At 67.2% G+C, this 23,034-nt stretch overlaps 2 protein-coding genes across 8 annotated transcripts in view; one reads left to right on the top strand and one right to left on the bottom strand.

Moving 5' to 3' along the window:
* Positions 1-6,978, top strand: part of SHANK3 (SH3 and multiple ankyrin repeat domains 3) — a 371,832-nt gene extending 364,854 nt beyond the window's left edge. For all 5 annotated transcript variants that reach the window (XM_068670237.1, XM_068670238.1, XM_068670239.1 and 2 more), the window contains one exon: positions 1,313-6,978. In XM_068670237.1, coding sequence (XP_068526338.1) covers positions 1,313-1,856 — 544 coding nt within the window. In that variant the 3' untranslated portion in view covers positions 1,857-6,978. The remainder of the gene's footprint in view (positions 1-1,312) is intronic.
* Positions 6,979-9,175: 2,197 nt separating this feature from the next.
* MAPK8IP2 (mitogen-activated protein kinase 8 interacting protein 2) lies at positions 9,176-22,256 on the bottom strand. 3 transcript variants are annotated; one of them, XM_068670232.1, is made up of 13 exons: positions 22,149-22,256; positions 17,558-17,663; positions 16,782-17,021; positions 15,063-15,165; positions 14,558-14,713; positions 12,251-14,431; positions 11,873-11,948; positions 11,539-11,711; positions 11,311-11,420; positions 10,971-11,090; positions 10,813-10,883; positions 10,540-10,638; positions 9,176-10,414 (listed from the first exon to the last, which is right to left on the bottom strand). In XM_068670232.1, the coding sequence occupies exons 1-13, from the start codon at positions 22,211-22,213 to the stop codon at positions 10,342-10,344; spliced, it is 3,573 nt and encodes a 1,190-aa protein (XP_068526333.1). In that variant the 5' UTR covers positions 22,214-22,256; the 3' UTR covers positions 9,176-10,341. The 3 variants fall into 3 exon arrangements, with proteins under 3 accessions (XP_068526333.1, XP_068526332.1, XP_068526335.1); XM_068670231.1 differs by having other exon boundaries at positions 12,251-14,713; XM_068670234.1 differs by lacking the exons at positions 17,558-17,663; positions 22,149-22,256 and adding an exon at positions 17,103-17,260 and having other exon boundaries at positions 12,251-14,713.
* Between the last annotated feature and the right edge of the window lie 778 nt (positions 22,257-23,034).

Genomic DNA, 23,034 nt, shown 5'->3' with positions numbered 1-23,034 from the left:
TCTGTGCTCATTTCACCTGGCAGCAGTGGTGGGCTAGCTGGCCCACCGAGGCCAACGCATTCTGTTGGGTGCACGTTAGCAAAGTGCAGCCTGGTCAAAGAGCAGTAGTCAAGGTAATTGGAGATAGGATGGAGCCATAGCCGAAGGCCTGGGGAGGGTTCAGGGTGCTGCATTCAACTCCACTGCCAGACCACAGAGACCACGCAGAGCCCCAGGGCCCCCTGGCCGGTCCTGGCCCCGAGAGCCACCGGTGATGGGTGCTTGTCCCCAGGCTTCCCAAGCTGAGGGGCTCGCTCAGGCAATGACGCTCAAAGGCCTTGCCCTCCAGGTTTTCTCCCTGTCTTTTTTTTTTTTTTGGTCTGTTTCTTTTCATATACCAAAAATACTTGTTTATGCCAGGCGAGGTGGTAAAGGCAAATAGGTGATGGCAGAAGGAAAGTGTTCCTGCAGCAGTGGGGAGCAGACAGGCCGGTGCCCAGGCACACTGTGTCCTCTTCGACAAGTGACACTTGCTGCCCCAGCAGTGTCAGCCTGCCCACAAACACGCAGACCAAGGCACGAAATGCCCAGGGAGGCAGACACGTAGCATAACACAAGCTAAGACTGTTCAGACACCCCTTTGCCCGTTGCACAGCCCACGCTAGGAGCTTGCCACCACTCCGGTGGCAGCCAGGCCCCGCTGTCACCATGCTTGGGGTGGCACGACGGCCCTCCCACCCACACACCGCTCCCTGGGGAGGTGGCAGGGGGCTCCTCTTGTCTCAGGAAGGGGCTCTGTCCCCCGGCAGATGGCTTGAGGTGTTATGCTCTGGGTCCATGGCAGGACCCAACTGCAAACTGGAGCTAGTGGTGTGAGGCAGGGGAGATGGTTCCTGGTGGGAAGGGACCAGTGTGGCTCCACAAGGCTCTGCCGCAGGCTCCTGACACACCAAGGCAGGCAGCGGTGCGGGGCTGCAGCTGCAGCCATCTCAGCACAACCGCAGGGGGCTGCAGGGCCAGGTTGCTCCCCAGGTCTCCGTGGGCTTCAGGGCCGTGGCAGCTAGGGCAGGTTTGGCCAGGAACCGGAGATACTTGCTGGATCCTCTTCTGCCTCCTCTGGAATAGACCTCGCAGGGCTTGCAGGAACTCTTGGCCAAAGCTCTCCGAGCCCGTGTCCCCGAGCGCTGCAGAGCCACCCCTGCTGCCTGAGGCTGGCCCAGCCCTGCAGCGGCCGCCCCGCGTGTTGTGTGTGTGCCGCTGTGTCTGGGGACCTGGCCTCACCCCGCCCTCTGCTCTCTCTCCTCTCTCTCTCGCTGTACCATTCTTTCTGCAGACTTTTCAGTAGTTTAGGAGAACTCAGCACCATTTCCCAGCGGAGCTCCGGGACCACCTACACAGTTCGACCTGGCAGTCGCTACCCTGTAACCCGACGTACCCCCAGCCCCGTGAAGCCGGCTCTGGATCGGACAGAGCCCCTCAGCACCGTGCGGCCCTATGGTCTGACCCCTCCCACCATCCTCAAATCTTCCAGCCTCTCCATCCCACACGAGCCCAAGGAGGTGCGTTTTGTGGTGAGGAGCGTGAGCGCCCGGAGCCGCTCCCCGTCCCCGTCCCCCTCTCCAGGGCCGCCCCTGCACACCCTCCACCCGCCAAGGCCCTTCATGCAGAAACCCCTCCACCTGTGGAACAAGTACGACGTCGGGGACTGGCTGGAAAGCATCAACTTGGTGGAGCACCGAGACAAGTTTGAGGACCATGAAATAGAGGGCACACACCTGCCCGCCCTCACCAAGGAGGACTTTGTGGAGTTGGGGGTGACACGGGTCGGGCACCGTATGAACATTGAGCGGGCACTCAAGCAGCTGGTAGACAGCTGACCGTCCTAGGCAGCGCTGGCCTCTTCCAGAGCCACCACACGGGGAGGGGGGGGGCGTTTCTACTAGACTAATAAAACCCAGTTTGATTCTCTTTCTACTCTGAGCACTGCACTGAAGGGCGCGGAGCCGAGGGGCTCCCGCCCGCTCACACACAGCCCGCGTGCCACGCACACGCAGACCCCGCTCAGCCCCACCAGGCCCGCGACGCCTTCGGGAAAAGGAATGTTGCATGAAATACATCCTCTTTTCTGTTCCTCCCAGAGAGTCTGGCCTGTATATCGCTTGATGTGCTCTTCCCTGGGGCGTCGCTGGTGGCAGGAGGGGCCAAGGCGCCAGGTGCCGCCGCGCCGGGCTCCCCGCACGGGACCTGTGGCACGGCGACACCTGGCTGGGGGGGGACTGTGCAGGGCCACCGTGCAGTCGAGGAACCAAACCTGTGCAGGGCAAGGGCTCCTGAGCAGCAGGCTCTGCGTGGGTTTTCCTGCGAGCCCAGCGCTGCTCGCAGGTCCCTTGTGCGGCAGGCAGGGAGGTGGCAGGCCAGATACGAGCTGCCCGAGAGGGTGCGTGTGGGGGGCACGGCAAGGCAGGGCCCCGGCAGCGCGGGCTGCTGGGGGAGGCAGGCAGGGCGCTGTGGGGGCAGGAGCAGGACGGGGGCCCCGTGGGGCTGGGTGAGGAAGGGCGGCAGCGGGAGCAGGGCCCGTGGCAGGGCAGCCTCGCTGTGTGCCAGGAGAGCCGCGGTGACGGCCGCCCTGCTCCCGCCCGCGCCCTGCTCCGGCCCTGCCGCGGCTCCTCCGGCAGACCCGGTGCAGGCAGGAGCGAGCCTTGCCGTGTGGGTGAGAGGAGCGCCAAGCGTGAGAGAGCCCGGCCGTGGACTCTGCTCCCCTGCCTGGCTGCGCTTGGTTTGCCCTGGAGAGAGAGAGGGACCGAAACCGCATGGATAGAAGCATGTTTGGGGGGTGTCGGAGGGAGGCTGGTGGGGAATCCAGCAGAAAACGCTTTGCCAACGTTCAAAGGGGTGGGGGGTGGGGGGAGGTGTTTTATTTCCTCTTGGTTTGGGGTCTTGTTTCCAAGGGGGACACATTGATGGATAATATATAATCTCCGTGCATTTATATAGAGAGCAGCTGATGATCTACAAGAGACGATACTGAACTACAGGATTCCCACTCCGTCTTAGTCATCCTTATTTTGCATCTTTTTAATCAGCTATATATTTGAAAAGAGAGAACAAATATCTATATATCTATATCTATAGCTATAGCCACCTGATTTTGTTATAATTTTACTAAATCTATATATCTCTAGACTTGTTGAGATGCTGATGAGGTGGTGCCTGCACCCCTCCCCTGGGACGCCCATGCCTCATGGGAGTTTTTAGTGACTGACTGAATGAATGTTAAAGTCTTTTTAAAAAAAGAAAAAAAAAAAAACCAACAGCTCCTTTCAGACACTCTGGATTTTAAAGATTTAGAAACACAAAACTTGGTTTTTGGGACACACCAAGTCTTCCATCCCCGCAGGCAGAGATGCATGGAGAGCTTCCACTACCCTGCAGCAACCCCGCGCCTCCGGCAGGCGCAGGGCTCCCGTGGCTTCAGGTCCTCCTCCCACCTCCAGCCCTGGGGGCGATCGCCCACCCTCGGACCCCGTGCCCGCAGCGCACCGCGGCCGGCCAAGGGCTGCACAGGCTGTGCCGTGCCCCGGAGCGAGCACCGCGCTGGGAACCCCAGCCGGAGGCAAGCGAGGGGCAGCACTGGCATTACACCCAGTGGCTGAGGAGGCTGGGGTGCCATGGGGCCGCCCCAGAGCCGGAGGAGGCAGCGTCCCCGTCCCCCAGCCCGGTCCCTGTCCCCCACCCCGTGCGCTCCCCTCCGCACTGCACCCTCGACAGCATCGCGCACCCAGGCTCAGGGGTGGCCAGGGGCTCGCCCCGGCCAGCTCGGGAGGGGATGGCTTGGTGACTGGTGTTCCCCAAAAGCTGAGTCCCCCATGAAGGCATTAACTCTTCTGGTGCTAGAGGGAAGGACAAGGAGGTTCCTTCTGACCCTCACACATCTCCGAACCTTCACAACCTTCAGCCAGTGGAAAGGCACAGGCCAAGGGTTGGGGCTGCGGCCCCCTCCTGCGTGTGAGCACCAGGCTGAGGCCCTCTTCGGGACAGGTCCTGGCAGGCTGTGGTGCTGTCTCCTTTTCCCTGAGCTCTCTTGCTGGGCACGTGCCCAAAACGGCTCTATTTAGAGCTCTCCAGAAACCGCTGAATTCTGTGTATTCACAGCACTTCTTCCCTCCCCAGGCAACGTCCCAGTGCTTGCAGCTGGGACAGTCGCATGGGGAAGGCAAGAGGGGGTTTCAACCTGTACCTTCTTATTCTGCAAGCAAAAATCCTGCTGTAGATACCCCAGGGTACTCCAGGCCTCCCATCCAATAACCTGGTGAGCCAAGAGGCATCCTAATTGTGATAGCAACCATTGTGTCTGCCCGAAGCCACCTCTTTGTTGACCAGGTTTGCCATCGTATTCATCAGTCTCCTCCCCGCCCCTCCTGTGTGTGCCAATGCTACCGCTGGATGCTGTGTGACCATGTCCTGCCCCGTGCCCATCGCTGCAGCCTGCCCCATCACGCCTCTGCCTCTGTGCCCCCCTCCATGCCCTGCATTTGCCCCACTGCTCCCATTTGCCACCCGCCCTCCTCCATCCCCCGCCCTGGCACCCGTAAGCCCTCCACGATGGCCTCTCCCGAGGCCAGCAGCACTTCCAGACGCACTGAATTATTCCCTGCTCCCCACAGCCCACTCACTCTCCATCGCCCACATTTCCAGCTCCTTAGCCTGCCCTGGCATTAATTATCACCTGATCACAAACACTTGCTGCCGTGCTCATGCAGAGATGGGGACAGTCCTGTACTAGGGATGTCCCAGGCTGCTGGCAGGGTGGCACTTGCTGGCTGTGCCAACAACCACTGCCACCGCCGCTGCCGCACCCCTGGCACGTAGCTCGCTGCCCGCAGCCCCACCGGCTCCGTGTGTCCCCTGCCTGCTCCCCCTCATCGCCTCCCACATGCTCTGCAGTGCCTGGACCCTCGATGTCTGTAGACGTTGCCACAAGCCAAGCCCACCACGTGCCCTTGCAACCTGAATGTTGAGGCTGATGCTGCTTCTTCAGCCCCGTGCCTGGCGAAGTGGCACCGCCACGTCCCGGTGGCACCCGTGGGTGCACAGAGCCTCTGCGCCGCTGCCGCGTGCCAGCTCCGCTGCTGCGGGGACCGGGCACGCCAGCAGGCTTGTCCCAGGCTCCGTGTCATGCAGGCTCTGCCACAAACTCTGTAAAACATTAGAATTTCTAAAAAAAAATAATTAGTTTGGCTGTCTGTTCCTCATGCTGCTTCTGTGAGGTTGCTCTGGAGCCACTCACTGATGTAGAAACGCTCCTCTCCAGCCTGCACTGAGCCATGGGAAGCCCGTGCCCATTAGTCCCTAGGCTGGTGGTGTCCTTCTGCTGGCTTCTGCCTCTGCTCCCCCATGCTTGAGCGCTCCCTGGCCATCCCGTGGCTCAGCCTCCCGTGCTCTGCCCCATGGGTCCCCCCCCAGGGCTGCTCCTGGCTGTGTGGGCAGACGTGGCCCCGCAGAGCACGCTTTGTTCCTGCACGCCGCAGCTCGGCGCCGCTCCAAACCTTTGCACCACTGATGGCTTGGCCCAGGCTGCCCGGCTTGGCTCTGCAGCCCCTGCCCTGCCCTCGCCCCCCCCCAGCCCAGCACCTCCAGCTCCTGCCCCGCTGCCCTGACCACGCCGCGGCTCTCACCTCTTCCATTTCCATCTCACTGCCAGCTTCTTTCCGCCCCACCTGCAGGTAACGCAGACCCCAGCAGCCCTCGCCCCCGGCAGCCCCATGTCCCTCAGGCGTGGAGCTGCCCCCCTCCTGCAGCCGGAGCACGCGGAGCTGCTGCCTGCTGCTCCCTGGCACCCCCCCGGCACGGCCCCAAAAGCCTCTCCCCGGCCCTTGTGGCTGCGGGGTGGCCGGTGGGCACAGCGGGTTGAAGTGTAACCGTGTTGTCCTGAGTGCAGGCTGCCCCTCGGGCTCTGTCCCGTGGTCTGCGGGTCTCTGCCCCTTCTGCAGCTGCTTCTGGGGCGATGCACAGAGACCCTGCCTGCACCCCCCCCTCGCTGCGAGGGGCCTGAAGACTGCAGAGCGTAACTTTTCTGCAGGAAGTTCGGTCTGGGACCTGGAAAGCTGGACGCCTTCTTGCCATTTCCGAAGAGCCCTCCTCCACCCCTACTGCTGCCCCTTCCCCGTGGCGAGGGCTGGAGATGGTGGATGCACCGCTCTGCTGCTGGCGGAGCCGGCGGCCGCGCCGCCCCCACGTGCACCCCAGCTTCCAAGACACGAAGCAGCTGCAGCCGTACCTGTGTTGGCAAACACTGCGTGAACCCTCGGGGCCGCCAGCCCCAGGGCCACCACGGCTGGTCCCAGTCAGGCATAACACAAAAGAAGGCGACTTCCAACCACACTCGTGCCATCGCCCCTGTCCCTGCGGCTGCTTGGGTCTGCCACGAATTCCTGCTCCCCTCTCCCTGTCCACACAGCAGCGACGGCTTCATCCTCCCCATCACCCTCCCGTCCCCTCCATGGACACACGTTCATGCGGAGCTGGACGAGCGTTGGCCTGGGGCTTTGGAGACAGCACCGTCCCAGGCAGTGCCAGGGCACCCGTGGGGTGAGCCTGCTCCGTTTCGGGGCGGCACCCGGGGCGCTTGCCCTGCCCGTGCTGCCCGAGACGCGAGCGGCCAGGGCCGGCTCCTCCCTGCCCCGGGCAGCTCGGTCTCACCGGTGCCGGTCACTGCCCCGCTCGGTGGCCGTGCTGGCCCCGAGCAGCTTCATCCCCTGCTTCAAGCACCAGCCAAGCCGAGGTCTCGATGCCCCGCACTTGCTGGAGGACGTCCCCGCCCCGGCCTGCCCGGGGGCTGCGTTCCCTGCGGCAGCGCCACCAGGAGCAGTCGGTTGCGTACCGGCCTGACGGCCAGCAGTGGTCTTGTCCCATGATCATTTCTAGTCCCACCTAGACAGAAACGAAACTTTCCAGCTAACGCAGCTGCTGCTACTTAACTTTTTTTCTTTTTTTTTTTTTTTTTTCTCAGCTGAAGCAAAGAGGATTTTTTTTCCCACGTGTAGATAGCTCTTTTCTGACTTTATATCTACTCTGATGGCATTGGCATCTCCATTCCAAACATCTGCAGACCCAGTGAGACATTTCATTTTGAAAAGCCATTCAGGAGAAGGCAGAGCGATAGGCGAGGAACCCAACCACCCGGCCTTGCGGCGAGGGTCCTGAGCGCAGCCGGGCCCCCCCTGCCAGGACGTCCTGGTGCGCCAGGACCCGCCGCCGTTACTGTGATTCTCATGGCTTCTCAATGACTTGGGTTATCTTCTGTAAAAATGGAAACACCTTTTATTTCTTTGGAGGGATTTTTTTTAAAGTTGTTGGTATTTTTCCTTTGTCCAGACGAAAACTCATCGGTCCTTGTTCTCCATAAACTCCCGTCTGTAATCCTGACTTTAAGAGACGAGAAAACAAAACCCCAAGCACTTTGTTCCTGGTGGGCGAGCTTTTGCAGCTCAAACCGTTTCGAAGCAGCAACAAAGTGTGGCCTGGTTTTATTTTTTTCCAGCACACGTGCACACCCCCCATCGCCGGCATGCATGTATACATGTGCGTATATACCCACACGCACACGGCCCCCCCCGGGCGCGTGCACACTCACTCAGACTCTGCATGTGCATAGACAGGCTCGCACCCTCGCACACACGTGCGTGAACGCGCGCACGCACACGTCTCACATCCACACTCTTGTTTCCCCCCCCCCCAGACGAACTCACCTGTGGGTTTTTGTTCTGTTTTTAATTTTACAGGGTCAGTTTGACTTCACCCTTATTTTGTATGGATTTTCTGAGGAGATTTCTCCTTCTCCAGAGTCATGGAGGTGTGAGCATTCACCTCCCGCCCTTGACGTTGTGATACACATACCCCACAGAGATCTATGTTTCTTATATTATATTATTATTATTATTATGTAATAAATTTATAAGAAAGCTCTGCTTTGTTCTGTGGTGTTTCTGCTCCAGCAGCCCCTGTACCAGGGTTGCACCCGGGGCCCCTCTTCAACCCCTCTGCGGTCCCTGGGGACCTGCCCCAGCCCTTGGGGCACCCCGGCACCGAGGCCCCATCACAGCCCGGCTGCTCTGCTGGGGGGGGGGTTTCTGTGCCCCCCGGCCTCAGCCAGCAGCGGGGCTGGGGCTGGGCAGAGGCCACTTCCCACTGCATGGGGATGGGGATGCTGGGACCTCTGGGTGCCCCCCACAGCTCTGGGGCAGCGTGTGGCTGACCCACACCAGCACCCAGCACCCCGGGGTGCCCTGCACTGGGGAGCAGCTTCCCAGAGCCAGGGCCCCTCTGCAGGGAGCGGGGCTCCCCCAGGGCCACAGCACCCGACCCGGTGCCACAAGCTGGGCTGGGAAACTCCATCAGGAGCCAGCTTTGGTGAAGCATCGAGGCATCGTCCTCATCCCTGCAGCTGCAGCCCTGGGGAGATGTCCCGGGGAAGGACGCGTGTGCCGGCATCCCCCGATAGACCTGGCAGGGAGCAGGGCAGTGGCAGCAGCCCCTGGCTCCCCAGGACACGCGTAGCTGGAGTTTCCCAGATCTTACACCAAAACCTGAGGTGATGTGCACAAACTTGGGCTGAGGCACAACGCTTTGTTCAACGCCTGCAGCCGATGGCAGGCACCGACACCGAGGTCACCTTGGGGTGGGGGGGACAGAAAGAGAGGAAGGGGAACACCCGGGGAGATGCGCAGTGTCCCTGGGGGGGCCCTGTGAAAAAGCCCCCAGCTCAGGACAGAGCCACAGCCACCTCGATGACCCCCCCACACCGTGACTCCCTTGCTGGGGTTACTGGCCCTGATTGGGATATCCTTAATTAGCTGCAAATGCTGCATGTGGAGCAGCTGCAGGACCTCGTGCACTGCTGCCAGCCAGCACTGGGGTCTCCTGCTGCTGCCTCATCCGAGCCACGGTGGGACCACCTCCGCTGGGGAGGGGTCAGGGCAGTGAGCCCCTCTGCCCGCACCCACCGCCCGCAGCCCCCTCCCAAGCCCTGGCACAGCCACCCGGGGGCTGGCCACGTCAGCGACCCCCGGTAGCAGCAGGGACGGGGTCCCCCCCCTCCAGCCCCACACAGCCCCGGGAGCTTTCCAGGGTTCCTGCCCCCAGGATCGACGCAGGCAGCCCCCTCCCCACACCCTGACCCCCACAGAGCGCCCAGGGCTCGCGGTCACACCAAGCATATATTTTATTGAAAGACCAAGTGGATGACAAGGCAGTGAGGGGGGGACCTTGAACCGGGGTTTTGTACAAGTTACAGTTGCTCAGGACTCCTCTTGGTGGTTCGAGTTACGAGATAAATATCGGTACATCGAGCGGAGTGGAGGTATAGTCACTAAACTAGCACTGGTCGGATATACGGGGCCGGCAAGCAAAATAAATCACCAGGCACAGCAGCGAGGAGCGGGGGGGGGGCTGCGTGCCCGGTGCCGGGAGCAGCGGCCCCCCCGGCCCTGGGTCCTCCTCTCCTGGGGCAAATACATTCAGGCCGGGGGGGTCCCAGGGGGCCGGGAGCATCGCCCCCCGGGGCTGAGCGCCGCGCACCCCAGCACTGGTCCCAGTCCCCGTGGCCACGCAGGGTCCCCTGGGGGGGCTGGTGGGGGGCAGGAGGCTCGGGGGGGGGGGTGAAGGGGCAGGAGGGGCAGTGCCACGCTCCTGAGGGCTTCAGTACTGGGGCTGGGGAGGCATTAGAGGGGGGGCACTGGGGTGTGGGGCTGCTCCTGGGGCCCTATAGCTGGGGGGGGAGCCCCTCCTGCAGCCCCCCCAGCTCTGTCTACCTGGGGGTCCCGTGGGGGTGCAGGGGCAGCACAGAGCTGGGGACTGCGTGGCAGCAGATGCTGACCCCGGCACCTAAATCCTGCCCGTGCCCTCATCAGCCCCCCCCACAGCAAGCCCCCAGCCCCCTTCCCCTCCCCGTGCCTCCCCCCGTGCTGCCCTGATCCCTCAGCACACAGCAGCCCCCCCCACTCTCCCCTGGTGCCCCCACCCCGAATGGCAGCGGCTGGCCCCGGTCACAGCCCCGGTGCCGTGCCCCCACCCGGTTTGCTCATGCAGAGGGGCAGCTTCTGGCCCAGCCCAGGGCACGGCCGTGCCACCCCCAGGGCCAGGGCGATGCCGGGTGCACCCTAAGGCCCCCCCCCCGTGACCCACGGCCGCGGCCTGGCCCCCGGCCCCCCGGGGAAGCAGTGAGGATGTGCGGTGAGTCCGTCGGGCATGGGCAGGAGCGTGTGCATTAGGGGCCAAGCCGGCTGGTTGTGGGGTCAGACAGAGTCTCTGGCCGTCTGTGGGGCTGGGGGGGTGCGGAAGCTGGAGACACAGCGCCCTGCCCCCCTACTCCAGGTAAATGTCCTCTGTGGGGCAGGCGTACTCCAGGTGCTCCTGGTAATATTCCTGAAACGCTCGGCTGCAAGGCAAGGGCAGGGCCAGGGGCAGCTCAGGGATGGGGCCAGGACCCGGCACCACCGCCCTCCGCACCCCCAGCCCCCGTCCCACCGTCCCCAGCCCCCTCCCCACCCGTCCCCATCTTACCCGACGCACTCGGCCACGTGCCGCATGGACTCCTGCGAGACGAAGACGTGGCAGGCGAAGCGGCTCAGCACCGGGTGCTTGGTGATGAACCCAAAATAGCTGCAGGGAGAGGGCAGGGTGAGCGTGGGGGACCCCCATTCTCACCCCATGGGGGGCTCCTGCAGCTCAGGGGGGCTCCACCGTGGGGACCCCAGGGCTGCCCTTGCTTATTTCGGGCTGGGAGCACCCTGCGCAGCGCCGTGCACCCCGAGGTGCAGGAGCAGGGGGTCTCACCAGCTGTTCCGGGGGTGGCACCCGCAGAAGGAGATGTTCTTCATCTGGAAGAAGTGGCTGCAGCGCTCAAACTGCAAGAGAAAACCCCGGCAGGGTGTGGGCGCCCAGCGGGCCGGGGGGACACGCACCGGGACCCCCTGCCCACGGTGCCCCCGCACCTCCTCGTCCCGGCCGTACTCGTTGACCGTCAGGATGAGCTTGATGCCCTGCAGCGTGATCTCCAGGTCGCAGCTGGCGGGCGGGCGCAAGTGCACGGTCAGCTTCCTGGTGGTGGCAATCTGGGGGCGTGGGGACGGGGCATCAGGGCGCGTGGTCCCGCTGGGACCCCCGGCACAGAGCCACCCCCAACCCCTGCTGAAAGCACCAGGGGGACGGTGCCCACGCAGCACCCGCAAGCCCAAGCTGGGGAGGCACTGGGACGCGTCTCCTGCGCACAGCAGGGTCCCTGCATGGAGGGGGGGGTCTGCGTGGTGCTGCCAGCCCCCCCGGCAGCCTCACCTTCTGCATGGCCGCGCAGAGGATGCCGTTCCCCTGGTGGTACGGCACCTCCACCGAGCCCAGGAACTGCACGTTGAACCGCTCCACCCAGCACGGGTTCCTCTTCAGGCCTGCACAGGACAGGAGTGGGGAGATGGTGCCCAGGACCCCCGCAGCCCCCCCGCTGCCCCCCCCCAGCACCCCGTGCCGCCCACCAGAGGCACCCGCGGGGCTGGGAGCGCTTCCTACCGATGACGTCCCTGGCTTGGCCAACGACCTCGTGGGCGTAGAAGGCGGGGAAGATGCCCCTCTCCCCCGTCCGCATGTTGTAGCCCCGGTACCAGTAGTCGTCCTCCTCCAGCTCCACCAGGATGGGGTCGTCCACATCCAGCTCCAGCTCGTCCTCGTGGCGAGGGATGAACCTGTGAGGAGGGGGGGAGGGAAGGAAGATGCACGCCTGGGGGGGACAGGGAGGCAGCGACACCCCAAGAGGTGCCCCACGGCCGTGCCCTGCACCCGCAGAGCTGCCCCAAGCCAGGGGAGGCCACGGGGAGCGGAGCTGGCGGCCGGGCTCAGTGCTCACCTGAAGACGGCCCGGTGGGTCTGCTCCCGCTCCTCCCCGTTCACCATGCAGGAGAACAGCCCGAAGGACTCTGTGCCTGGGGCAGAAAGAGGCAGCATCACCCTGGGACCCTCCTGAGCCCCCAGCCCCACGCCCCACGCACACCCCAGGGCAGAGGACCACCACCGGCACCTCGCAGCCCTGCAGGGGGAAGCCCCCAGCCGCTAGGAGCAGCCCCAGCGCCCCGCAGCAGCGCGGTCCCTGCCCACCTCCAGGCCCCGTGCCGTGCCACGCTGTGCTGGTGCCGTGCCCAGCTGGACGAGGCAGGATGATGCCAGGCATCCAGCCTCACCCCGGCACAAGGCAGCCCACGCGGAACAGCACGGCACGGCCACTTACTGGAGGAGCGGGAGGTGCTGTTGACAAAGACGTTGAGGAACTTCTTGGAGAACTGCAGGTCGGCCTCGGGGGACGAGTCCTCGGAGGAGCTGTGCGCGTCGGGGGCCGCCAGCCCGTCCTCGAAGGCCGCCTCGTCCTCCAGGTCGCAGCGGTCGCAGGCGCGGAGCAGGTCGCTGTCGTCGCTCAGCACCGAGGTGCAGCGCCGCAGGCTCACCAGCTCCAGCTGCGTGTGCTCGTCCACCACCAGCGTGTACTTCACCGAGTCGTAGGCCAGGGACTCGTCCAGCGCCCGCGGCTCCAGCGCCTCGGGGGCCGGCGGCAGCGGCAGCTCCCCGGGGAAGCCCCGCGGGTCCTCGGGGAAGGGGGAGCCCTTCAGGTAGGGCGCCTCGTCCTCGTCCGTGGAGTAGGCCATGGTGAAGCAGCGGTTGGTCTTGGCGGTGGAGACGTCCAGGGCAGGCGGGAAGGCGTCGGGGTCCTGCCCCAGGGGCTCTAACCGGACGTCGTCGATCATGTCGTTGTCCTCCAGGATGCCCGAGTCCAGGTCCTTGTCGACGGCCCAGTCCTTGGTGCCGGCAGCCGGCTCCACCGTGGCACGGGGCTCGCCGGAGGTGGCCTCGGTGCCGGGGGAGCCGCGCGGCGGGGTGCGGGGCGGCCCCGTGCAGCAGCCAAAGGTGGCCAGGACCTCGGAGCCACCCAGCCTGTCGAGGGAGACGGGGCGCCCCGGGAAGACGGGCGCGATGGTGTCGTTGGTGGGGTTGCTCAGGAAGAGGAACGGGCCCGGGTCGTCCGCAGGTGGCTCCGGCGCCGCCTCCGTCCCGACGCCCAGGGAGCGCTCGTCCTCGGCGCGCTGCAGGGAGCTGCGCAGCGTCTCCATGTCCACCAGCTCGATGCTGCGCGGGGCGCAGGGCAGGGCGGCCGCCTCCCCCTCGCTCACCGGGGAGTCCCGCAAGCCGGGCTCCTCGTCCAGCGCCTCGCTCAGGATCTCGGGCTCCAGGTCGGAGGCTGGGGAGATGGTGTCACAGAGCGAGTGGGTCTGCTGGAAGCACTCGTCCGGGCACTTGATGGGGTAGGAGCCCTCCGAGATCATCTTGTTGACGAGGTTGCTGAGCAGCCACGGCGAGTCCGAGTCCTCGCTCAGGTCAGGCTCTGACTCCGAGTCGGAGTCGTACTCGCTGTTGTCCTCATCATCTGCCTCGGGCATGAGCTTGGGCCCCACGGGCAGGTAGAAGGAGCGCCGGATGCTCTCCAGGCTGTGGTCTGGGTCGATCTTCAGGTCCAGGGGGCTGGAGGTGGACACATCCGTCTGGTCCACGGGCGCAGAGGAGTCCTCGGGGTTCAGGCTGTCGTAGTAGCCCTCCATCTTCAGCTCCGCCAGGCTCTCCCGCCTCACCATGCCGCTCTCCGGGAGCTCCCTGTCCAGGGTCTCCTCCTCCTCTTCCTTGCCCTTGTCCAGCAGCAGGGAGTCCTTGATGCCCATGACGCCGGGCGCCTCCAGCTCTGTCTCCAGCTCGGCCTCCGAGGCGGGGGAGCTGGCCTCCTCGATGGAGTTGGTGAGGTGTGAGGACCGCCCGCTGCTGCTGTCGCTGCTCAGGTCCAGCTCCGTCTCCGAGATGGAGGAGATCATGTTGCTGACCAGGCGCCCCGCAGCGAAGGCCGCCTCGATCTCCCCCTCCACATCCGAGTCGGAGCCGGGCGAGCTGAGGTCCTCGCTGTGCCGGCTGCAGGGCAGGAAGGGCTTGGAGGTCCTGCTGGTGAGGTCGGCCTCGATGCCGGGGTCCGAGGAGGGCGAGGTGGTCTCCGAGGAGCCCGAGGGGCGCCCGCGCACGCTGGCCGCCCGGCTGGGCAGGGGGCCCTCCCCGTCCGAGCTGAGCTGCTCCGCCGGCCCCTTGGGGCACGCGTGGGGGCCCGGCAGCCGGGACCCCGGCCCCTCGCTGCGCTGGGCACAGGCCCTGGCCGCCAGCTCCTCTGGGGGCGGCGGGGCACCGCGCTGCTCACGGGGGGCCACGGGGGACCCCGGGCTCCCGGCCCCCTCGCTGGGCGCCTGACTCTCCCGGCCGCCGGCCGCCTGCTGCTTTGGCGGGGCGCAGCGGCCGTCCGGAGCCGCGGGCTGCCGGGCCCCGGGGGTCTGGGGCTGCGAGCCCGCGTCGGAGCCGGCGGGCATGCGAGCAGGAGCGGCCAGCCCTGTTGGAGAGAGAGACGGTTCAGGGGGCAGCTGGCAGAGGTGAGGCGGGGAATGTGGTGGTCCGAGCGCAGAGGAGATGATATTCATATTATAATCTTCCCCGGCTCGCTCGGGCGATGGGTTACCATGTGCCAGAGACTCGTGGCTGTTGCCTTGCGAGTCAAAGAGGGAAGGCTGTGGCGGGGTGGGGGCCTGCCCTGTCCCCCCGGGGCTCGGCCCCAGCCCCTTCTGGCTTTCCAGGCAGGGTCCGTCTTGAATGCAGGCGTGGGGAGACGAGTGTCCTGCGGGGCAAGAGCAGAGCACCCAGGTCAGCTCCGCGCCACGCAGCCGGTCCCCCCCGCACCTCGGGATGGGGAGGGGGTGCCGAGGTGTGCCCATACCCGCCTGTGCCTGCTCCCCAGCCCCATGGGGTGAGGACCCTTCTGCCCAGGACCCCCAGAGCCCCCAGCTCCACACACGGTACTGGATGAGCCTCCAGCCTGGATTGGACACACCTGGGAGGCTTCCAGCACAAAGTCCCCAAGACCCCCTTGGCTTTGGCAGAAGGGGAACGGGGTCTGGGGCAGCCCCACTGCAGCACCAGGTCCCGGGACACCCCTGCAGGACCCTGCCCCACAGTCCTGTGCTCACCGGTGTGCGAGGAAGAGGAGGAGGAGGAGGAGTGGAGAAGGGCGTCCTGCCACGTGGTGCGGTGCGCGGGAGGCGGGTAGCTGCCGTTGTTGTTCAGGGAGTCCTGCGGGGAGAGCAGAGCCGGGCACGTCTGGGGACAGGGCGGTCGGCAGGGTTTGGGAGGGAGAGGGGACACAGGGGGGGCTGCGCCGGGGCCAGGCTGTGGATGTGTGCTGGCACCAAACATGCCCAGGCCGGTTGGGGACATCCCACCACGGTGCTGCCTTGTGCAGGTCCGGCCGCTGCCAGCACCGCGGGCACCCCACGCTCAGATCCCACCCGTGGCACCCCACAGCACGGCCTGGCAGTGCCTGGGACACGTGCCCGGGACTGATCCGGATTAGAGCCGTGACATCCCCAGAACGGGGACCCAGGGGACCGGCACCTTCCCAGGAGGGCGCCCAGCAGGGGACGCGGTGGCACAGGGGCTGTCCCCAGGGAAAACCCATGGCACGGCCCCACAAGCCTCGTCCCCCCCATGAGCTGCACGACCCATGGCGAGAGGGTCCCTCGAAGGGACACCGGCCCCAGGGGAGGGGATGGGAGCCAGCAGGGCCGGGGCTGCCCGCCCGGCGCGGCGGCAGCTGCGGATTAGTGCCGGCGGGCAGCGATAATCCAGCCCAGCCCAGGGATTAGCGAGCGGGGCTGGCGCAACGTGCGGCAGGGCACGCAGTGCCAGGGCCGGGGGGTGCAGGGCTGGGGGGCTGCAGGGACGGGGGGGATACAGGGCTGGGGCCAGCACCGTGTGGGCTGTGCCGTGCACCCCAAGGATGGGGTGCTGGGGGGCTCCACAGCACCAGGCTCTGCATGGCCCCACAACACGACAGAGCAGACACAACGCGACGGAGCCGGGATTAGCCGGGATTTGCCCCCCGGGCACGCCGACGGGGCCGGATCCTGCCCCCCTCACACCCCGAGGGACAACGGATCAGGGTCATCCGGCACGACCAGGCATTGGGCATCCCCCCACGGCACGGAGGGGCGGCAGGGCTCTGCCCTGACCCAACCCCAGCCCCCGGCCCCCCACCCAGGATCGGAGCCACCGCGCGGGGCCGGGAGCCCCCAGTGCCATGGCAACGCTGCCGGATGCAGGCAGCACCGCGCCCGCTGCCCACGCACTGCGGCGGCGCGGCAGCTCCGGCAGCGCGGTGGCGGCACCGCAGGCGCGTGCGCACGGGGACACAGGGACACGGGGACACCCCCGCAGCACCACGCACGGGGCCCCCCCAGTCTCCCACCACACGGAGAGCCCCGGGGGACACAGTGCACACGCACACACCCGTGCACACCCGTGCACACCTGCACACACACACCCAGCCTTGTGGTGCCGTGGTAGCACCTCACACCGCTGCCCCATGGAGATGTCCCGGACCCCGAGCTCACCCCAGAGCCCTGCACATGGGGACAGGCCCCAGAGCCCTGCTCCAGGGGCTGGCAGGGGGTGTGCAGGGACCCCACGGTGCCAGCAGCCACCGCACAGACCCAGCCCCGGTGCCCCCAGCTCAGCCCCACCACTGCAGAGCCAGAGCCCTCCTTGCGCTTCTCTGCCCTCCCTGTGCTCACCATCCTCGCCCCATCCTCCCCACCTCTGTGGCACCCCCAAAGTCCCCCATACACGCAGACCCCAGGAGCAGAGACCCCCAGGCAGGGGCTGACCCCGCTCCCGACCCCGACCCTCACCTGGGTGCCCGGTGCCGTCAGGTTGAGCGTGGTGGGCCGGTGCTTCTGCGTCTCCTCCAGGGCGGGCGAGGGGATGGGCGAGGCTGAAGGGGACGGTGGAGCTTCCAGCTCGTTGCCCTCCTCCTCCTCCTCTTCTTCCTCCTCTTCCTCATTGTCGTCGATCATCTCGAACTCCTGGAAGTCATCCTGGAAGGTGCAGACGGGGTGCGGCTGCTCGCTGCGCTCCAGCACCAGGCAGTCCTGGGGGGAGCAGCACGGGGTCAGCAGCCAGCCCGGCGGTGCCGGCCCCACCACGGCCCCACTGCCAGCCCCACAGCTCACCCTGCGGCTCGGGGCCAGCATCGCCTCCTGCCCCTGCCCCAGAGGGCCTCCAGGCAGAGGGACCTGCTCTGTGCTGGGGACCAGTGCGCCCTCAGCTCTGCAGCAGCCTGCCCGCCCCCCCACCCGTGTCCCTGTCCCGTGTCCGTCCCGTGTCCCCCAGCCTGGCCCTCCTGGTGCCTGGGGCGGTGCTGGGGAAGAGCTGAGTAAGCCGGAGCCACGTGAGAGCGGCCACGGGCTCAGCACCGGGCTGGCTGCTGAGCCATCACTGTTCCTGCGGCTGCCCCGCGGGGCCTGGCTGGAGGTGGTGGGGGCCCAGAGCTCGGCCCCACCAGGACATCCAGGCTCCAAATCCACCCCCCTGACAGCCCCTGCTCGGGGCAAGCTTTGTCAGGCTCCCCCTCCCCGCGTCCCCCCACAGCCGTGCCGCAGCCGCTTGGCACACGTGGCTCGTGCACCTTCTCGTAGTGGTCCGAGTCGTAGTTCAGCCCGATCCCGCAGTCATCCGTGATCTCCGACAGGTCCTCGTCATCGAATTCCTCCAGGCTGATGTCCTGGGGGGGCCTGGGAGAGGAGCAGGGACATCAGGGCTGCGGACATCGCTCGGCTGCACGTGGGGAAACGCCGCCTGCTTCCCCCCGGCACCCTGGGGTCCCGGCGAGCCGCGCGGCACCGCAGGGACATGAGCGCACGGTGCCGCCGGCACCACCCTGGGTCCCCGGCACGGCAGCAGTGGCTGAGCTGCCACAGGATATTTTGGGAGCACAGACACTGGTGCCACGGAGCAGGGCAGGCACAGGCAGGGGCAGACACAGCCACAGCACAGACCCTCTGCCCGTGCCGTGGAGGGACCCAGGGGGGCTGCACAGACCCCGAGGTGGCCGCGATCCCCCAGGGTGGGCTCATGCCCCGAGGCAGCCGGAGCAGCTCTGCTCCGAGGCCCCGCGGTTTGGGGGTGCCCCAGCTGCCCCAGGAGAGGCAACGTGGTGCCTCCACGCACTGTCTGCTCCCAGCCCCAGGAGCGGCAGCACCCCCAGGCCCACCAGGGTGACGCCAGCGCCCAAGGGGTCCCCACGCCCCCCTGGGCAAGCACCCACAGGAGCCTCCCCGGACCCATCCCTGTGGGACACCCCGAGGGCACCCATGGGAGGCTCCACAATCCCAGGGCGGGCACCAAGCCCATGGCATCGACCAGCCCCACACAACCCCTGGGGGTCTCAGCGCTGCGCCCACCACGCAGCAGGCAGCGAGCCCCCAGCCTCCCACCCCACCAAGTCCAAAAATTGCGCCCATGGCAGCAGCCAGGTCGCTGGCGGCACCGGTTTTTGGGTGACCCGAGCTGCGTCGCTGCTTTCACACCTTTGGGGGTCTGTGTTTAACCCGAGATAGGATTTGTGCAGCTCCTGCCCGGCTCCAAGGATGAGGACGGGGCTGGCACGCAGCGGGCTGCAGCCCCCAGCCCAGCGCTCCCCGCTCGCCCACCCCTCAGCGCGGTGCTCGCGGCCCAGGGGCAAGCCGAGGGCTGCCCTGCTGCCTACCGAGACACTGAGGTAAGGCTGGTCAAAAAAAATTAAAGCAAGCCATTTCCCTGTCGGGAACAGGGTGTCATGGAAACCAAAATTTTCTGCAGGGAGAAAAAAAAAAAAAAAAAAAGAAAAAGATTACTCTTGGCAGGATTTTCTGCCGGGAAAACGTAAACCAATCGCCGCAGGTCAGCGCTGAACCAGGGAGGGGCTGCAGGGCCCGGGGCTGTGGCCGGGATCCCCCCTCCTGCACCCCGGGGTCCCAGGGAACGCTGTGGGCACACACAGCCCGGCCAGGCAGGGGCACGGCAGCGTCCCCAGCTGGAGCTGCGCACCCCGGGGTGCCCCACAGGCCAGTGCCCTGCTCCAGCTTGGCACTAGACCCTGTCCCAGCCACCCCCTGACATCTTTTCTCGCCCCCCATTACAGCCCAGCCATGAATATCCAAAGCCAAACGTTGTTCCAGGGTTGCTCTCCCTACCTTTGACTTCTATTTTTGCCCTTACCTCCCATTTCCAAGCTCCCCTCTCCACCACGGATGCCGGGAGCTTACTCCGATTTTACTGAGAAAAAGATTTTCCCCTAATCACATAATTCCCAGAAGTAGGCCATTAAGACAACGTCAAATATCCTCCGATCTGCGCTGAAATCAGCAGTCGGTGGTGGAAGCTGCAGCACCAGCCCACGGGGTACGGGGCTGGGACCAGCCCCAGACCCCAGACCCCGGCCCCCAGAGCCCCCCGGGGGCTGCGGGGGCAGAGCCCAACCACCAGCCCCGGGGACGGCCACAGCCACGAGTCCTGGCACGGAGAGGTGCCGGCATCCCATGGGTCCCCTGCTGGGGGAACCAACTGTGCCATCAAACCCTGTCCCCAGCCAAGAGGACGCACACCCTGGCCATGGGGTGGCACGGCACGGCACGGCACGGCACGGCACCCCGGTGCTCTGCCCTACAGGCAGCTCTGGCCACAAGTTACAGCCACAACAAACCACAGCTGGAGCTCTGGGAACGCTGCAGGAGGCCACAGCGGGTCCAGAGCTGCAGCCCTGCCCCAGGGACACCCCAACTCCAGCCCCTCGGCCAACGGGGAGCGTCACCAGCACGGGCACGGGGACGCAGCGGCGGTGCCTCGGATGCACTGGTGATGAGCAGAAGGTGGCCAGGGAGGTGGTGCCGGGTGGGCAGCACCCAAAGGGGGGTCTGGAGCCAAAGCAGAGCTGGGGGCTCAGGGGGAGCAGAGCTCACCCCAGCCCCATGCGTGGAGAGAGGGCTCCAGGAGGTGGTGGAAGGCAGCGGGACACCAAACCTCGCAGTGGGACACCACCAGACCACACAGCAGGACACCACCAGCACCACGCACCCTTGGCTGTGCTGGGCCAGGCGGCAGCGGGGAGCAGGGGGGATGCAGCAGGGGAGGACCCGGCCCCAAAAGGGACCCCGACATCAGCCCCTGGGGTGCGCAGGGCAGGGGCACACCTCAGCAGGCAGCCAGGAGCCGCCGTGTCTGCGCCGGGAGCTGCCGGGGGCCGGGCTTTGTGCGGAGGGAGTGACCAACAACCAGGCCAAGGGAAGATTGAATTTCCTCGTTATTTTCAGCCCAGCTCCCTGGACAGTTCTCCTTGCACCCGGATACGTTGCAATGGTTTCTGCAGGAAGGGCTGGGGACCGTGACCCATGGCCCAGCGCTGCGCCTGCCAGTCCCTGTGCCAGCAGGGCACAGCGAGGTGGGGGCTGACCCCTGGGAGCCCAGCAACCAGCCCCGCGGCCCCCACCCCAACACAGGAGCCATCACAGGACACAAGAGCCACCTCGCAGCCCCCTCCCCTGCCCAGGACCTGCCCCGTGCTGACCCCCCCCCCACCACATCGCCTTCACCTGCCTCTCCTTCACCAACCCCAAGCTCTGCACCCCACTGCGAAACCCTCTGCTGGCAACGGGCACGACCCAGACCAACCCCCCCAGGCCCCCCCGAGCCAGCCACCAGCTCCATCACTGCACCCCTGCCCTCTTGGGTGGGCCTCATCTCCCCCCAAAGGACAGGCAGCGCCAGGGCCTTGAGGCCGCAGGAGCCAGCGGTGGATGGGCCATGGGGGGGGCTCGGTGGCTGTGGCCCATGTGGGAGCCAGGCTGCTGCTCCTGGGGGGCACGGGGGGGAGGCAGAAAGCAGCGTTTCCGTGTTTCCATGTCTCTGTGTCTCCGTCTGGCACAAGGAGAGGTTTTGGCCCCGGGGGCGGCTTGTGCGGCACCACCGGGGATGAGCCGCAGGGGAGGGACGGGAGGGTGGTGGCAGGGGGATGCCGCTTTCTGGGGGGCTCACAGCCCTGGGGGGGGCTGGGCTGGGGGCTGCGGCCTCCCCTGCCCCTCCTGGGCTCCTGGCCCAGGCCTCGGCTGCAGGGAGGAGGCCGCGGAGCTGCTGGGGGCCAGACCCAAGCCCCACGCAGCAGGGGCCAGGGGGACACGGGGAGCACCAGGAGGGGCGGTGGGCACCCAGGAGGCACGGCCAAGCCCCCGGCCGGGCCCCCCCCGGGCATCGCCAGGGCCCGGGTGCCAGGAGGGAGGCAAGGGAGCGGGACGGGCGCTGCGGGGAGAGGCCGGGTCCGGGTCCTCCCCGCCCTGCAGCACCGCAGCCGCGGCCTCTCCCGGGGTCCCCGCGCTGCGAGGCCTGGGGGGGGGACGGGGGGGGCGGCTGTGGGGTCTGCCCTGTGTGGGACAGGACCTGGGGGGGGGGGGGGGACGGGGGATGGAGAGCTGTCCTGCGTCCCCTCTGAGCCCCCACCCGCGAAGCTCCGCGCCCCCAGGGCCTCCCCCGTGCCCCCCCCACCTCTCCGACCCCTCCCCACCCCAGGTCCCCGCACCCAGACCCCGCACCCCCCGGCGCCCCCCCGGGGACCCCATCCCGGAGTGCGCCCTGCAGCGGGCCCCAAGGTCAGCCGAGGTGCTGGGGGGGGGGGGAGCGGCCCTGCGCCCCCCCGCGCTGCCAGGACCCAGCCGTCGGCACAGCCCCGGCCCCCCCCCGACACCCCCTGACCTCCCCCAGACCCCCGGGGGTGCCCCACGGCGGGCGCCCCCCAGCGCGGCCCCTCCCCGGCGGCGCCCGCGTCTGACCCCGGGGGTGCGGAGCCGCCTGGAGGGGGGGGGCCGAGCCCCAGCCCAGGACCCCGCCGGGCCCCCCCCCGCCGGCTGCAGCGGGGCAGACAAAGGCAGGGGCCGGGCCGGGCTCTGCCCCTGCGGGACTGGGGGTCGAAGGGGGGGGGAGACAGGATGAGGGGGGGTCGGGATCGGGGGCTGGGGGGGAGCCGGGGGGGCTCTGCGCAGCCCGGCCCAAGGTGAAGGGCGGCTCCGGCCCCCCCCGCAGCCCCCGGGCTCGGCCCCGCACCGGCGATGCGCGGGGAAGGGCAGGGCTGGGGGGGGGGAGGGCAGGGAAGGGCAGGGTGGGGAAGGGCAGGGAAGGGAAGGGAAGGGCAGGGCGGGGGAGGGCAGCCCCCCCCCCGGTACACCCGAGGCCCCCACCCCGGCGCCGCTCACCTGCAGCCCGGCGGGGACAGCGAGTGGAAGGTGGAGAGCGAGAACATCTCGGCGCGATCCGCCATCTTCACACGGGGGCTGCGCCGGACTGCGGACAGCGGGGGGGGGGCGGGGGGGGCGGGCGGGGCGGGGGAGGGGCGGGGGGAGGGGAGGGGGCGGGCACGGGGAGGGGAGGGGGAGGGGATAGGGATGGGGAGGGGGTGGGAGAGGGAGGGGCTGGGGAGGGGGGGGCAGGAGGGGGTGGTGGGGAGGGGCGGGGGGGGGGAAGGAAAAGGGGGTGGGGAGGGGCCGGGGGGCTCCGCACGGGGGGTGGAGGGGGAGGGAGGGCGGTGGGGGGGGTCCGCGGGGGGCTGGGGAGCCGCTAGGGGTGGTGATGGGCGAGGGGAGGGGGTGCACACGGGGCTTGGGGGGGGGTTCACGGCGAGGGGAGGGGTCGGGGGGGGGGGGGGGGGCAGGGGAGGACCCGGGGGGAGGCCGGGGGCCGGGGCTGGGGGCTGGTCCCGGGGCCGGGAGCTGTCCAGGGCCCGGTGCTGGAGGCCGGGAGCTGTCCGGGAGCCGGTGCTGAACCGGGGCCAGGGGCCAGGAGGGAGCCCGGGGATGGGGGCCGGGAGCTGTCCAGGACCCAGTGCTGGGGGCCAGGAATTGTCCCCAGGCTGGAGGCCCGGAGCTGTCCTGGTGCTGGGGGCCAGGACACGTCCAGGATCCACAATCACAGAATGTCCCAAACTGGAAGGGACCCACAAGGATCACGGAGTCCAACTCCTGGCACCGCACAGATCTACCCAAAATTTTAGTCCCTGTTCCTCAGCGCACAGCCCAATCGCTTCCTAAATCCCGACAGGCTCGGTGCAGTGACCGCGTCCCTGTGCAGCCTGTCCCAGTGTGT

The sequence above is a fragment of the Anas acuta genome, chromosome 1 (assembly GCF_963932015.1).
Source record: "Anas acuta chromosome 1, bAnaAcu1.1, whole genome shotgun sequence".
NCBI lineage: Eukaryota > Metazoa > Chordata > Aves > Anseriformes > Anatidae > Anas > Anas acuta.
This window is presented reverse-complemented; position numbering and strand designations above follow the sequence as displayed.